Source organism: Ammodytes marinus (assembly GCF_949987685.1).
Source record: "Ammodytes marinus genome assembly, chromosome: 15".
Taxonomy (NCBI): Eukaryota; Metazoa; Chordata; class Actinopteri; order Uranoscopiformes; family Ammodytidae; genus Ammodytes; species Ammodytes marinus.
This window is the reverse complement of record NC_137219.1, coordinates 7,928,957-7,944,266: the sequence shown is the minus strand read 5'-3', so window position 1 is coordinate 7,944,266 and position 15,310 is coordinate 7,928,957. Positions and strand designations below refer to the sequence as shown.

General features: G+C 43.5%; 1 protein-coding gene across 1 annotated transcript; it reads left to right on the top strand.

Moving 5' to 3' along the window:
• Positions 1-2,512: 2,512 nt before the first annotated feature.
• Positions 2,513-14,926, top strand: plppr3a (phospholipid phosphatase related 3a; the record flags this gene model as incomplete). The annotated part of the gene is made up of 9 exons (XM_080041926.1): positions 2,513-2,593; positions 3,040-3,225; positions 4,648-4,777; positions 6,647-6,842; positions 8,605-8,662; positions 10,291-10,464; positions 11,597-11,794; positions 12,416-13,051; positions 14,012-14,926. The coding sequence occupies 9 exons, from the start codon at positions 2,513-2,515 to the stop codon at positions 14,924-14,926; spliced, it is 2,574 nt and encodes an 857-aa protein (XP_079898052.1).
• Between the last annotated feature and the right edge of the window lie 384 nt (positions 14,927-15,310).

Genomic DNA, 15,310 nt, shown 5'->3' with positions numbered 1-15,310 from the left:
CCTTCACATTTATACGTACACACAGACGAGAAGTGCACACACTGCTTGGACTACATGGAAAAACACTATACCGTCATGTCTGTAGGCGCGAGAGCACAGCAGCTCATGCTTTGCACACAGACACACACACACACACACACAAGATGCCCCAGAGGACAAATGCTGGTGTGATAGATAAACAGGCCCCTTTCTTCAGGAAAGAGCCGGCTCACAGTCCGTGTGTGTGTGTGTGTGTGTGTGTGTGTGTGTGTGTGTGTGTGTGTGTGTGTGTGTGTGTGTGTGTGTGTGTGTGTGTGTGTGTGTGTGTGTGTGTGTGTGTGTGTGTGTGTGTGTGTGTGATCTGGGGGGTGAGCTTTAAATGATGACTGGAGTAGGTCACTGAGATCAGGCGGCGGGGATAGTGAGACCCAGCTTCTAGCAGCGTCTTCCTATAAGCTGCTTTTAGCAACACTGGAATCCATCCGTCCATCCGTCCCAATATCCTCCCCGTGTCTAATCCTCAACCCCCCACCAGCACTGTAACAGACACACACCCATCTACCAAGACATGTACACAAACTACAGCTACACTCTTCAGCTTTTTGGGGTTTTCCAAAAAAAATAATAATAATTTTTTCATATTTTTTTTATGTCTTTGATTTCCACTTATCTTGTCCCCGGCCCCCGCTCTCCTCTTCCATTTCTAGCGGTCATGGAAATTAAGACTGGAGAAGTCTTTGATTATGTGTGTGCCTCACACCGCCTCAGGGTCAGGCCCTCTTATCTTGGAGAGAAAAGAGAGAAACAGACGGAAACAGAGAAGGGAGGATGGAGATAAAATAAAGAAGGGATGGGGAGGAGGTGGAGAGAGAGAGAGAGAGGTGTTAACATAAAGAAGGACAGAGAGCGTAAGGCAATACAGTGGAGAGAGAATGAGAGAAGGCCAGCGAGAGAGAAAAGAGCAAAGCTAAACAAAAAGTGCATGAGCGAAAGACAATTGAATGGAGAGATGGAAGGAAGTAGGCTATACCAAGAGGGAAGAAGATGACAGAGGCAGAAAAAGGAAGATGTGTCTTTTGGACAATCTATGTGTTTATACAATATATATAAACATATATACTTGAGTTTTTATCTGTTTCATTTTCTGCATTACAAATTGCCCTACGGGGACATGAATACACTCCAAGTTGAAGTTGAACAGGAGTTTCTTAAAGGATGGTGTTTTTATATTGAAGCCTGATTTTGTACTCAAATTGATCAGCCTTAAACTTGTATCATTTGTGTGCCAAGTAAAAGGAGAGTAGAAAAGTTGAAAACGGTCTTTATACGCATGTATGGAAGCTAGCCAAAGTAGTGCCATTTATTTTAGTTGGGTCAGCAGGGTCATGTCCACCATATTGGCTTGTAAGCAGTTTATATTAAAAGGTCAATACTGACCACACACAAGCTGAAAACTACAAGTAAAGATGGGGGACATATTGAGAAAAAGAATAGAGAAAGGCAGGAAAGAAAAAGTGTGGTTAAAATGAAAGCAGGATTGGTAGAAAGAGGATGGGATGTAAGGATGGAAAAGTGATTGAGAAAGCGATAAGTAAAATGGGACACAGAGAGGTGGGAGAAGTGAAGAGGGTGTAATTGAATGATGGAGAAAGAGGGAAATGGGAAGAAGGCAGAGATGTAGAGATGTAGAGCAAGGAAGGAATTGGGGAGCTGTAAGGAGAGCTGTGAATATTTAACCCTGTTTGGTTTTCCATTCGGGCCCTTGGCTCTTACTCACTGATGGCACGGGGATGCCTCTGTGGGTGTGTGTGTGTGTTTGTGTGTGTGTGTGTGTGTGTGTGTGTGTGTGTGTGTGTGTTTTGCTGAGTTTGTATGGAAGATTAATCTAGTGCATAACAACCATTTGGAAGTTAAACACTTGTTTCTGATAAGAATTTAATCTCTTTTCAGTTTGCACATTAAACCAAGACTTTGCATCATAGATTATGTATAGTAATAATGTCCTCTTGTGTGTGTGTGTGTGTGTGTGTGTGTGTGTGTGTGTGTGTGTGTGTGTGTGTGTGAGTGTTATCTTTCTCACTGCACATGTATTTGCACACACACACACACACACACACACACACGACTGGAGGAAATCTTTGAGTTCGCAGTGTGAAGGACGTAATAATTGAATATGCGTGGACGTGCAAAAACTAATAATGCACCTCATTACCAAACAACTCTACAACAAAATTCCTCCAAATGCATTTCAATGTGTCTGTGTACTATAACAAAGTCTTATTATTTAAGCTAATGCATTCAAATCTATGCAAAGTAAACCCTTTTAGCCGTAGCCAGCCTTTTGGAAAACTTTGTGAACTTATGTTTCATTCATCAGACGAGCCCAGGCGCGGCAGGAGTTTGAATATTTTTTTCCGATTGCTTTCAGAACAATATTGGATGTGGAAATCAGCGAAAAGCGCTCCCAAAACTATCCTCTGACATCTCTTTGCAATCCGTTATCCCAACAGGTATTGACTGGCCCCAACCCAAGATGGCATCCCCCAAAAACAAAGCCAAGAAGAAACCGCCCAAAGACAGCATGACGCTGCTGCCGTGCTTTTATTTTGTAGAGGTATGTATGTATGTATGTGTAGATAGGTTGGGTGTGTATTCACCTTTTGTAACTCATCAGTGCTTGGTCATTATGACTCACTATATTTACTGAATGGATCAATCGCGGAATCACTATTTCTTCTGTGTATAGAGTCGTACTGACAGTGAGTTATTTTTATGTTGATTTTACCCGGATACATCTGACCTCTATATTGTAAGCACAGACAGTTTGTTATTTTTCACAAGCAAATATTATGGTGTCAGCACTTTCCTCCTGTCCTTTGTGTGCCTGTGAAGGTGTATAGTTGACAAGTTGTGATAAAACATTGGATGAGTCACCTTCTTTCGCAAATACCAAACGCGAGTCAATCTTGCCTTTGTCCTTGTGTCTGTGTGTGTGTGTGTGTGTGTACGTGTATGTGTGTGTGTGTGTGTTTGTGTATGTGTGTGCACATGCCTGTCTAGCTCCCCATCGTCCTGTCTTCCTTGGTGTCCCTGTACTTCCTGGAGTTGACAGATGTGTTGTCCCCGGCGATGGTGGGCTTCCGTTGCCATGATCGCGACCTCTCCATGCCCTATATGGAGACGGGTGACGAGCTAATCCCTCTGTTGATGCTGCTGAGTTTGGCCTTCGCTGGTCCTGCCGCGTCCGTAAGTCCATTATACACACACACACACACACACACACACACACACACACACACACACACACACACACACACACACACACACACAGTAAGGATTGTTAATGGGGACTGAGGAAAGAAGGAGTTAACTTTTAATGAAGGAACGGTTGAGGAATTCCTAATAGGGCACTTGAGCTATTCTTCATTGTTAACCAGACGGCTCTTTCATGTCTTTGCATTTAGTTTAAGGGGGTGTAATGACAATGACGCTGGCTTAGGGTATGTCTATGGAACCAAGTACCAAATTCTCTCAAAAGTAGAAAATGTACTCCAAAATTAAGCTCACTGAGATAAGTGGCTAACCCTAATTTTAGAGAAACAAAAGGCATTCCCAGCTGTATCTGATGTTAATTTCTCTTTTAATTATACTGGTATACTTTTAGTTATTCCATATTTCTGACTATTCTACAGTATGAGTTCAGCGTCTAACCCAGTTATTTTTTTGCCCACTTACAAGAAACTGAAAAACACATAGAAACATACTGTATTAACTAAACATATTATTCTATCCACTCCTCATTTAAAGTTATTTGGCTTACTTTAATATGTTAGCGATTAATTGCAATGCAGAGGAACAATTGCATTCGTTTGGTGGACGTAAATTCAATGTCCACGCTCCTTTTAAGCTGTGTTTTGGTGTTTTGGTTTCAACCAATTCATCATAGAGTGGTCTAATGTGTGTCTTTGGGTTTGGTGGGGGGAGTCTGTTGGTGACGGCTACACACATTCACATCACGCACCAACTTTCGCGTGCAGACAAAATACATAGCTTGCGCAAATATGTGCAAACGTACGGCTTTCTCCAAACACTCCCCAAAGCAAATTCAATCTCCCCCTTTGGAAATGTCTAATCGATGGACGCATTGATAAATACACACCTGACGTTCCAATACACACCATCAAACACACCACGGGCCTCACAATCAATGAACATACACTCACACACACACAGTGTTAATCTATCAGCAGCATGGAAACGAGCAGATTCCTCCAACACTCATCTATCACTTTGATTGGAAGTGATCACTATTCGATAGCACCGTTCCTCCATTCTCTCTCTGTAGTTCTCTCCCACCCTATAGACCACTATCATGGAAATGGATATTTGACCAGCATTTCTTTTGCCCCATTTTGATATATCTTCTCCTTTCAGTGTGCACTATATGACACAGATATGTGGGACAGATCACATATATTGTAATGTGTGTGCGTGTGTGTGTGTGTGTGTGTGTGTGTGTGTGTGTGTGTGTGTGTGTGTGTGTGTGTGTGTGTGTGTGTGTGTGTGTGCGTGTGTGCGTGTGTGTGTGTGTGTGTGTGTGTGTGTGTGTGTGTGTGTGTGTGTGTTTGCATTCCCAGCTAACACTTTCTGTTCTCCATCTGTCTGTAGATTATGATGGGGGAGGGCATGATGTACTGCATGCAAACCAAACTGAAAACATGTCACAAGTCGGAGAGCAGCATCAATGCTGGAGGCTGCAGCTTCAACTCCTTCCTACGCAGAACTGTGCGCTTTGTCGGTACGTCCAACCACCACCAATCCTTTTGGGTTTGTTTTTTTTTGGTTGGAGGGAGATGTAGTAAACATTCTAATCATTCAACTGTTTCTGAATAAGGTTCAGGGTTTACTCAGGAAATCGTTCAGAGGATAAATAGCTGTTGCAATGGGCATACCAATAGCTGTGTGGTGTAGCTTGCACCTGTGACCATCTTTTAGAGCAGGGGTGCCCATTACGTCGATCGCGATCTACCGGTCGATCGCAAAGGCATTGTGGGTAGATCGCATGGCATTCTTAAAAAAATAATAATAAAATGGCTCAATATAGGCTCCTAATCTTTGAAGGCCCTGAACAACTTTATTTAAAAAAAATAAACAATTGACTGGCTCATTATAGGCCCCTAACCTTGGGGGGTGGGTGGGGGTTACAGAGGTCTGGCACCAGTACATTTTTTATATTTCTAAATTACATTGTTTGTGGCTACGAAGATCAGGGGCCTATATTGAGCTATACTGTATTAAAAAAAACTTCACAGAGAGATTTTTTTAAACCTGTACCTTTTTTCCTTCTGCTTTTTGGTAATTCTGTGTCCCCAAATTATTCCAGAAAATAGTACTAAATAGCTCACATAGGATGCAGCTGATTTAGCCTTAGTATTCTTCTCAAAATGCACCAGATTGATACATTTTACTTTAAAAGTTTCACATTTTTCTTCCGGGGGGGGGGGGGGCATGCCCCTGGACCCACCTAAAAGGCCCTGAGTATTACCTTAAAATGATTTGTTTATTAATCAAAAGCAATATTACACATTTTGTGTTGTAAGACGGACTCTCAGGGGGCCTACGAAACTTCTCATCCCCAGGGCGTAATATGTTTTGCATTTTTATAGTAGGTAGATCTTCTTGACTTGGTCATTATAAAAGTAGCTCACAAGCTGAAAAATTGTGGGCACCCCTGTTTTAGAGGATCTCTTTCACCAAACTCCATCTTTTTCCTGTATATGCTTATTCTGTTGGTGATAAATAGGCCTATTAAAAGCATTTTTGTCACACGTTTCAAAACAAACACCTCACTAAGATGATTACTGATGCAGTGTTGTTAAGTTGATTGGTAACTGCACAGGTGTGACAGGCTGGCAGCAGCAGTGTTTTGATACAAACAGGCTCAAATTGTACCTTTTTCTCTTTTTGGAGTTGCTACGTTGCACTGTGTTTCATGATTGCTCTTCTTCTTGTAACCACTGTCCAGATAACTAACATGTAGTATGCATATGGACATCGCACAGAAGACTTATCTTCAAAGCAAGGTTGTGGAACATTTACATGTCCCTTAGATGTATTTAACATTTGGTCACATCATATTCTGCCAGTAGTGAGGAGCAAAATGTTGTTTTTTAAGATGGAAATCAGTTTTGGGCGCTGACAAATTATTCCATTTATCGGCTGAAGCCCCCCCCCCAAACTTGATTCTACTTTTAGGAGTTGGGAAAATAAGCTAATTACATGCATTAAATGAAGGGTGGCTTAAAGTGAAATAGGCATGATATTATGCTCCACGGGAAATATCTGGAGGCACTCTGAGCTTTGAAGTGAAAAAAAAAGTAATTAATTCACCTTGCCTTCAGAATTTCCACCGTGCGCACAAAAGCTTGAAAACGGAACAACACACTGAAGGCTTGTGGTCCTGCACTTCAGGTTGTCGGAGCAAATTTCAACGTTGTTGTTTTTTTTCTGACTGCAGGTGTTCATAAATGAGCTGCTTAATGTGATGAAACCTCCTGGGACTTTTTAGTTTAGTTTTTTTTACCCAGGCTGCCTGCTTCATCATCTCCGTCTCTATGCCTCTCTCTCTCTCTCTCTCTCTCTCGCTCTCTGTCTCTGTCTCTCCCAGGTGTTCATGTGTTTGGTCTCTTGGCAACGGCCTTGGTGACAGATGTCATCCAGTTAGCGACCGGTTACCACGCCCCTTTCTTCCTCACCGTCTGCCAGCCCAATTACACGGCCCCTGGGGTGTCATGTGACAACAACGCCTACATCACATGGGACATCTGTATGGGGAAGGACCAGTATGCCATCATGTCAGCAAGGTGACTCACACACACACACATGTATGTTGAGAGCTTTAAAAAAAAATGGCATACATGGACACTCAGGTGGTTTCTCTTGAAAATATGCATCCCCATATACAAAAGAATATAAATGATATGTAGTCACACATACTGTTTATACAGTTCATTAATTAGTGTTAATTATCATTTTGTTTTGAAAGGATATCATTTGTTATGCTTTTTAGCTACATATTGTTCTGTCCTAATGCCATTTTATTCAATTTAAACATTGTTAGATTCCTTTTATTGCCTTTTGAACAAACATACCATATTGTCTATATGCTGTATGCAGTTCATGCAAATATATGCCTCATCAGAAAATGCTACAGAACACAATGAGTTACAATGATAAAGGGATTTACAAGGGCTGCCCAGCATACTGTATACTGCTGCACACCTATATCTTGCAGCAGTGTATATGCAAACTACAAGACGAGTAGTACTACAAGCCATCATGACTCATGTGAATTTGAAGAGGATTACAGGAGATTAAAATAGAGAAGGAGTGAAATTGCCGTTATTACAGTTGGTTTTCTAAGTATATTGCATCATTTGACCATTAATAACATGCTGCTTTGTAGACTTACCATGCATTTACAACTTCTCACTGCGCCAGACTGTAGTATCTCCATTGCAGGTTATATGCCTACGTTGGCCTGTGAAGATATACTCTTTATCAGCACAGTGTGTGAGAATTAAACAAAGCTCAGACACTCGAGCTACAGAATTAGGCATAGAAAAGTGCAGACTGACAGAAAAGATTACAGCTAAATTCAGCTGAAATAGGGATAATCCCTGTTGTGCAATCGAACAAATGTTTGTACATCAATATTGTGAAGAGCCCTATTGACATATGTAATCCCTTGCCACTAACCATAACCTTAATAGAATAATTCAACGTACTGGATATCACCCCAATTGGCTCCCTGGCAGAGAGTTAGATGATAGGATCGATACAGATTGACTCTCAGCTACACTCAGCAGTAACTTAGCTTGATCCTTACAAAAAAAAACAACAGTTAGCCCTTTCTATTCGGGGTGTTATGCACTGGACACATTTTTGGACGTGGGTACAAACACTCTAGGAAGTTACTGAACATGTACAGAAATGGTGGCCTTACACTGTATGTATGAACACATGAATGTCTAACCATAACAATTAGCATAAACCTGATGTAAAACAGTGTTGACACTGAATCTCTTTTTTTTTTGTGTACTCATTTATTTAAAACACATCCTCACTCTTAAGGTCTACAACTCTAATTGGTCAAAGAGGAGTACCATAAAACACACACCCACACACACACATTACCACAAAAAGTGGGAGACGGTAAACGCAATGGTTGCAAGTATAGACACATTAAGACAAAGCGTGCCTTAATTGGGCAAATTAATTGAGACTTCTGATTCGGTTCTCTAGACTCTAAATGAGCTGCTTTGACTGCAACTCATTCACCCGTCTCTAATGTTGCCACTAATGCCCCATGGTGTTCTGTTTATCAGTGTTCACATCCGAGGACGCATACTCAGTTTGACAAGCACACAGTTGGGCAGGCGCTCAGGTTTACTGTCAAATACAATCGCGGCAGCACAGATAACACCAGCCTCCACGACAGCTGTACTCAGCTCCGTTCAAGAGGCAGTAAACACACTCACATTGTTTTTGTGAAATCATGAATCACTCTTTCTTCCCCTATGCTTTCACTCTTTCACACCTAACTTCCCCCTTTCTCCCCTTCAGGAAAACCTTTCCATCCCAGCATGCAACGCTCTCTGGCTTCGCTGCTGTCTATATCTCCGTAAGCACTTCAATGTCTAACTTAACTTATGTGTTTCTCTTTGTATGTGTGTGTTTGTGTGTGTGTGTGTGTGTGTGTGTGTGTGTGTGTGTGTGTGTGTGTGTGTGTGTTTTGGCACTAAATTTCTTTTATCTTTTGAATTCTTCTTTCATAAATGATTCATTTGTTTGCCTGGATAGAAATAATGTATTTATCTTTTGAATTGTCATGATAACTATGTACTCTTCTACTTATTCTTAAAAAAAAACATTGCTGCCGGCAACATAAAATGATGTCCTGCATATCAGAGGATTTCTAGATTTAATTAAACGTCACTTCAAATTTAAGTCACAATTGAATTATAGTGTTCACTCGCGGAGAGATTTTCCCACTACAGCACCCTCAGGCCAAAGAGCCAAACCAAATCTAACATTAATAAAATAATAGGAACTGTCACTTAAGGTCAGATGTCTTTGTTGCATCCTTGGTCATATTGGGTAGTTTTCTATTTTTTTGTTGCCATTCTGCTGTCCAGTGCTGACTGCAGCAGTATGTGAACTGTCAAACAGCAAAGAAGCACACTGTCATTTTTCCACGAGCTAACACGCTCCCACACATATACCCTCCTCCGCCCATTGGCTATTATGAGCTACCGGCCATATCACTGCTGCCTCACTGAGCCTGGAGTCTGCTCATTAAGGCTCGCAAGGAAGATTTCCTGGTGAGAGAGAAAAAGGCAGGAGGAGTGGAAATGGTGGAAAGCAGCTGTTGTGGTTGCTGCGGATAAAAACAAGTTGAAAAGCAGACCAAAAATGCTAGGGTCATATCATTCAATCAGTCTTGCTTTTCACTGCCAAACAGGTATTTCTTGTGTTCTGTCTGAAAATTGAAATTATTCCACTTATACCCACTCTACCCTCACTCTATCTTTTAAGAAATGTGCTGACACTCACCCACTTTACAAGACAGACTAGACATTTTAATTGTGTTGGAAATATCTGAAATGTCATACCGCTGACAGACTTATTTCCATCTCTTGCGTGAGGAAAAGTAGGACTTTCGTGCTCGACTCTAGATGGACAAGCTTGTTAAAGTGGATATTTTCGCAAAGCCTGCTTTTCTGTCATTCAGCTGTCCTCGACTTTATGTAACCGCAGCATAGTGTGCATGCAGAGACTCTGAATGTAACTGTAAATATATTCTCACTCTCCCTTCCCACTTACTTTCCCACTCAGTTTGACTGTCAAGGACTATTAATCTCAATGACCAGGTTAACCTCATCACAGTACATAGGTTTTTTCAAATTATGTCACCCATTTTGATAAAGGTTTTTGTCTTTACTGGAATGAATAAATATTTTGAAAAAGACAACATTTATTTTTGAAACCAAACAGGGAAAACTTTTCGCTTCTAAGTTTTTATTTTAAACTAAGCTAAGCTAACTGGCTGCTGGCCGTAGCCTCGTATCTAACGGACAGATGTCAGAGTGGCATCAGTCTTCCCATTTAACTCTAAGCAAGAGTATTTCTCATTATTCACCTATAACTAAGTTTAATATGTGCAGGATGACACCTGTAAAACCTCAACTCAACTGTTGAGATCTAACATATTATTTTGATGCCTTTTAATGATATCCTCTCTCTCTACAGATGTATTTCAATGCCAGCATCAGCAGCACGACCAAGCTGCTGAAGCCGTTGCTGGTGTTTGCTTTCTGCATGGCGGCGGGCCTCTCCGGGCTGACACAGATTACTCAACACCGCAGTCACCCAATTGACGTGTATGTGGGATACCTCATAGGAGCCGGCATCGGAGTCTACCTGGTCAGTTAGACAAAGTGCACAAGAGCAACGATTTATACGACCTGTTGAGCTCTGTAATAAAAATTTGTGGGGGGCGCCCTTAGCTCAGTTGGTAGGGCGTCCCCCCCATGGGCTTCGGCCAGCAGCGGACCCGGGTTCGATTCCAGCCCGCGGTCGTTCTCTGCATGTCACTCCCCTCTCTGCCCCATTTCAACTCTGTCTCTACACTATCAATAAAGAATAAAAATGCCAAAAAAATATCTTACAAAAAAAAGAAAATTAAAAATTGTGGGCAAAATATATGCCAAGGAATTTATTTAGCTAGTTTCAAGATAATTGCTACTTTTTATGACATTCAACTCAAAGCAAAGGCATTTGAACAAGTGCAAAAAGTCTTGCAATGGATTTCCTATTTCAGGATTCAGTTTGTCGAATTAGTGCCAGCATATGTTTGTATGTATTTAGAGGATTTGTTTTGTCCTGGGGGTGTAGTTAACAGTCAGTGTGCTTTATGGTGAGAATGACATAATACGCATACATTAAATATATATATTTAAATGAAGGGATTTAGTTGCCATTGTGTTATTAATGTTATTAACACTATGACAGCAAGTGCTAACAAATGCAGCTTTTTTTCATCACCTCTCCTCACTGTGTGGCTTCCATACTTGATAGCAGTTTATTTCATTGGCAGACTATATATATAGAGCAGTTTTCTATTACGGAGTGAAGAGGGGGGAGAGAGAGAGAATGAATAATCCGATAAGAATTTTCTGGAAAAATTTCACGCTTCTTTTTTTTTTACGAAAAAACTTGCCATTACCATTTTCCACGCAGCCCCTCGCTTCCTCTCTCTCGTCTTTCTTAGTTTTTAAGACGGGCCAGGCTTTCCTCCTCTCATTAAAGGATGAATTCTGAGCGAGTATATAGAGGAGGAGAGTGATTCATGCTGACCTCAGACTAAAAAGGAGGACGAAGCAAAGATTGTCTATTCATGCTTCTTGCTTCCCCCTATAATAGGACTATCAATTTTTGTCCCCCTCCAAAAGATTAAAGCAAATAAATTTCCCGTTGTTTTATTATACACCATGGGAACTACTATCTCCTCATTAATTTCTCCTCCCCTCCCCTGTATCCCTCTGTCCTCTGTCAGGCTGTGTACGCGGTGGGGAACTTCAAAGCATCGGAAGAAGACTCTCACACTGTACAGAGGCTGACCCCAGCACAGCAGAAGGACGGCCTGAGGGTGCTGACTCAGCGCAGTCATGACTCCCTCTATAGGAAGACTCCCAGGGTCTCCGAGAGCAGGGAGGAGCTGGGGGCCGGGCTTGGGTCCGGGGCCCGCAGTAAGGTATTGTAACAATAGTAATGATAATAGTAATCATTTTGACTGAGGAAACTTAAAGGAGAAGTAAGTGATATGGTCCTTTCAGCTAACCTCCTATCAGTGACTGAAGTTAGCAGTCCCCGCCAGCGTCCCTACAACACCAACACATGAACGCGCAGCCGTCTTCATCAGATAGTGCCGCGATGGAGAGCAGCGAGTCATCGTTCACGGGCACAGAGACCCGCCTCTTTATAGCTCTCTGCCTCCTGATTGGATAAAAACGAGGGGGATACTGGACATTTTATCTGGCAATGACTGCAAAGCTGAAAGACTGGGAGACCTGTTTATGAACTGCGCATACTATTTAAGTGCTTGCTGTATGAATGTAGAGTGATTTAACACGTATATTAACAAAGAAATATCACTTACTTCTCCTTTAACGATGATTTACAGAGAACGGGTGGGAAGGAATAAGTGTGAATTTCTCCCCACTCCTTTTTGGAACATGTAATCCCAATCATCAAGCATTTGTCATTCATGTATCTAGTTATGCTAATCTATTTTGTGTAACATCATTCATTTCTGTATGACACTTTTCTGTTTTCTTTAACATTTTTCGAAATAAATCTAAATGAATGTTTTAAGGTGAGGAGGGAGAAGGCGTCTCTGGCCTCCCTCAAACGAGCCAGCGCCGACGTGGAGCTCCTGGCAACGCGCGGGCCGATGGGCAAGGAAACCATGGTGACCTTCAGCAACACCTTACCCAGGGTCGCCAATGGCAACAGCCCCATCTCCCCGTCGGACGAGCCGGCCACCACCACCCAGCGTCACATGACCTTCCACGTGCCCTTTGATTCGCAGAGGAGCAGGCAGCTGGTGACGGAGTGGAAGCAGCGTTCCATAGAAATTCGCAGCCAGAGCTCCAGAGACGAAGAAGAGGGATTGGATGGAGGAGACAGTGAAGGAGGGGCAGGAGAGGGAGAAGGAGACCAGGATATGCCTTCCTCTCTCTATCCCACAGTGCAAGCCAACAAGGGCATGGCCACCCCGACCGGCGCCAGGATGGTGGTGTCACCCCCGCTGGTTTACATCCCAGAGGAGGCGTCTAGGCCCCCGCCAGTTTCCCCTAAAAGTGCCAAGACGCGCGCCAAGTGGCTGTCTTTCACCGAGGGAGGAGGAGGAGGGAAGGAGCCCAGCGTAGGGCCCATAGCGGTGTCCACCCCCCGCGTGCCAAACACCCAGCCCAACCAGCCTCTAAGCCAGCCTCCAAGAGTCACTCAGGTGAGCAAGAAAATGTGAAAATTATCTGCCCCGAGAATCGTGTCTACAGTGTTTCTGAGCAGTCATTTTTCATCATTTAATTTTCTCAAGTGGCGTGCAGCCAAGATTTGACACATAAAAGTTGAGACAAGAAGGAGAAGAGATTTAACAGCTGCCAAACTCTGTATGCGCAAGCGCAACACAACTATAATTTATGTCGTCGGTAAAATAAACACAGCACAACATACTGTAAGTGGAGAGCAATTTCGCTGATTAGTTTCCAATATAAAATTGTCTCAAAAGGGTTCAAACGCTTATGATAGCTGGAGTTTAAATCTTGTTAAAATGCCTGTGAGGGATATTGAATATGTTACTATTACCCTTTAAAATGTTACTGTAATAAAAAGCCCCTGAACTCTGGGTTTATTGCAGACATGTAGCAATTTTGTAAATACAAATTGTTTTTGTCCTTGTCCTTGGAAACACCAGCTGGAAAAAAAAAATGTTCTTGCAAGGTCCTTTCAGTAGCTGTTATGGCATTTTTGTCCAAATTCTCTGCCTCTGCAGACGGAGCTGCCATGTCATGGATTTTTATAAATATTATGAATTTTCATATTTCCAGTCATCTGACCGTGAGATTCAAAAAGTTATCATTCACTTAGGAAGTAGCAGTTGCCAAAAGCAAAATCACCGACAAGATACATTTCGTAGGTCTTCTGGAGCAGCTATTGACGCACAAGCACTCCTATACCCACTTTTATCTTTCCTTTGAGCATTTAATGCTAACCACTCATCGGAATCTGTACATATTGCGTTTACATATGTAGGTCTGGGGTTGCTTTCGTCACTTTTCTCTTATACATTGTTGACGGAAGCCTGAGACTCCAGAATTCTGCTGCTGTAATTGTTGTGCATATGACAAATAAACCATCTTTAATCTTGAATTTTAAATCCTGATAAAGATTTCCCTCTGTCTTCCAGGTGATAGCCATGTCCAAGCAGCAGCCGGGCCTGGGACCCCACACTCTGTCCACATCGGAAGGCGGCGGCTCGTCTTCCGGCGGCGGGTCAAACTGCTCCGAGTCTCCGTACTACCGCATCCCCTCCGACCGCGACAGCTGCACGGGGAGCAACCCGGGCAGCGTGGCCGGCAACGGGAGCATCGTCACCATCGACGCGCACGCACCTCACCACCCGGTTGTGCGCGTCTCGACCAACAATAACAGCAGCAACGGAGGGAAGCCGTGGGAGTGGAGGAACACAATAGGCGGTAACATGATGTCCCTAGACACGACCATGACTGGGGACAAACACCGCGTATCGTTGCAGCGCCAGGACAACGTCAACAACCACTACCGGGATTACCGCACGCTGCCGGTCAAGAAGGACTCGTCGTTCGCTTCGTCCTCGGCCAGCGGCAGCGCGGAAGGGGAGCTGCCTCTTCCGCCTCTACCCACCCCCCCCTCCCCTCTGCTCCCTCTCCCTCCTCCTCTATCATCCTCCCCTCTTCCACCTCCACTGCCCCCTCACTCGTCCTCTTCCCCTTTGCCACCCCTTATCTCCTCCCCCATGCCTCCTCCCCTCCCTCCACACGCCCCCTCACACATGCCCACACACCCACCTCCTCCCATGTCCAATCAAATGCCCCCGCCGCCCCTACCCGTCTCCTGTCCCGTGCCCCCACCTCACCACTCATCCTCCCAAATGCCTCCACCACCTCACCCGTCCTGCTCAGGCATGCTCCCCCCTCCCCCGCACCCCGACCTGCTGATGGACGCCCACAGCCAGGCGCTGTCCCGCTCCTCCACCCTGCCTCGAAGGCCCTCGGTCTCGGCGCGCAGCCACGCCGAGCAGGAGCACTACTACAAGGCCATGCAGAACGAGAGGATGTTATAGTTTTTGACATACGGCCCCTGCCGTCATTGACAACAGCAATGATTGTACTGAAAGGCCAAAAGAAACAAGTGAGTCAAAGTATGTTGTGTGGTGGCAAGGCGAAAATAGGGGTTTGTGACTTTTGAAGAATTACTAAAAGGTTTTGGAGACTTCAGTCAAAATTTGCTGGAAAAGAAGAAGAAGAAACAGCAGGGGTGGAGGACTATTGGGAGGTCTGGCAGCTCACACACAAAACGCAGCAGGGAGTATGTTTTTTTTTCCTTTGCTCACATATACTGCCCACAGCGCCGGCTCAACCGCCCCTGACTGGGAAAAAAGAACAGACAAGAAAAGAGAAAGCGGAGACAAATAGATCAGGGCGAAAAGAATTACAAGAAAAAAAAC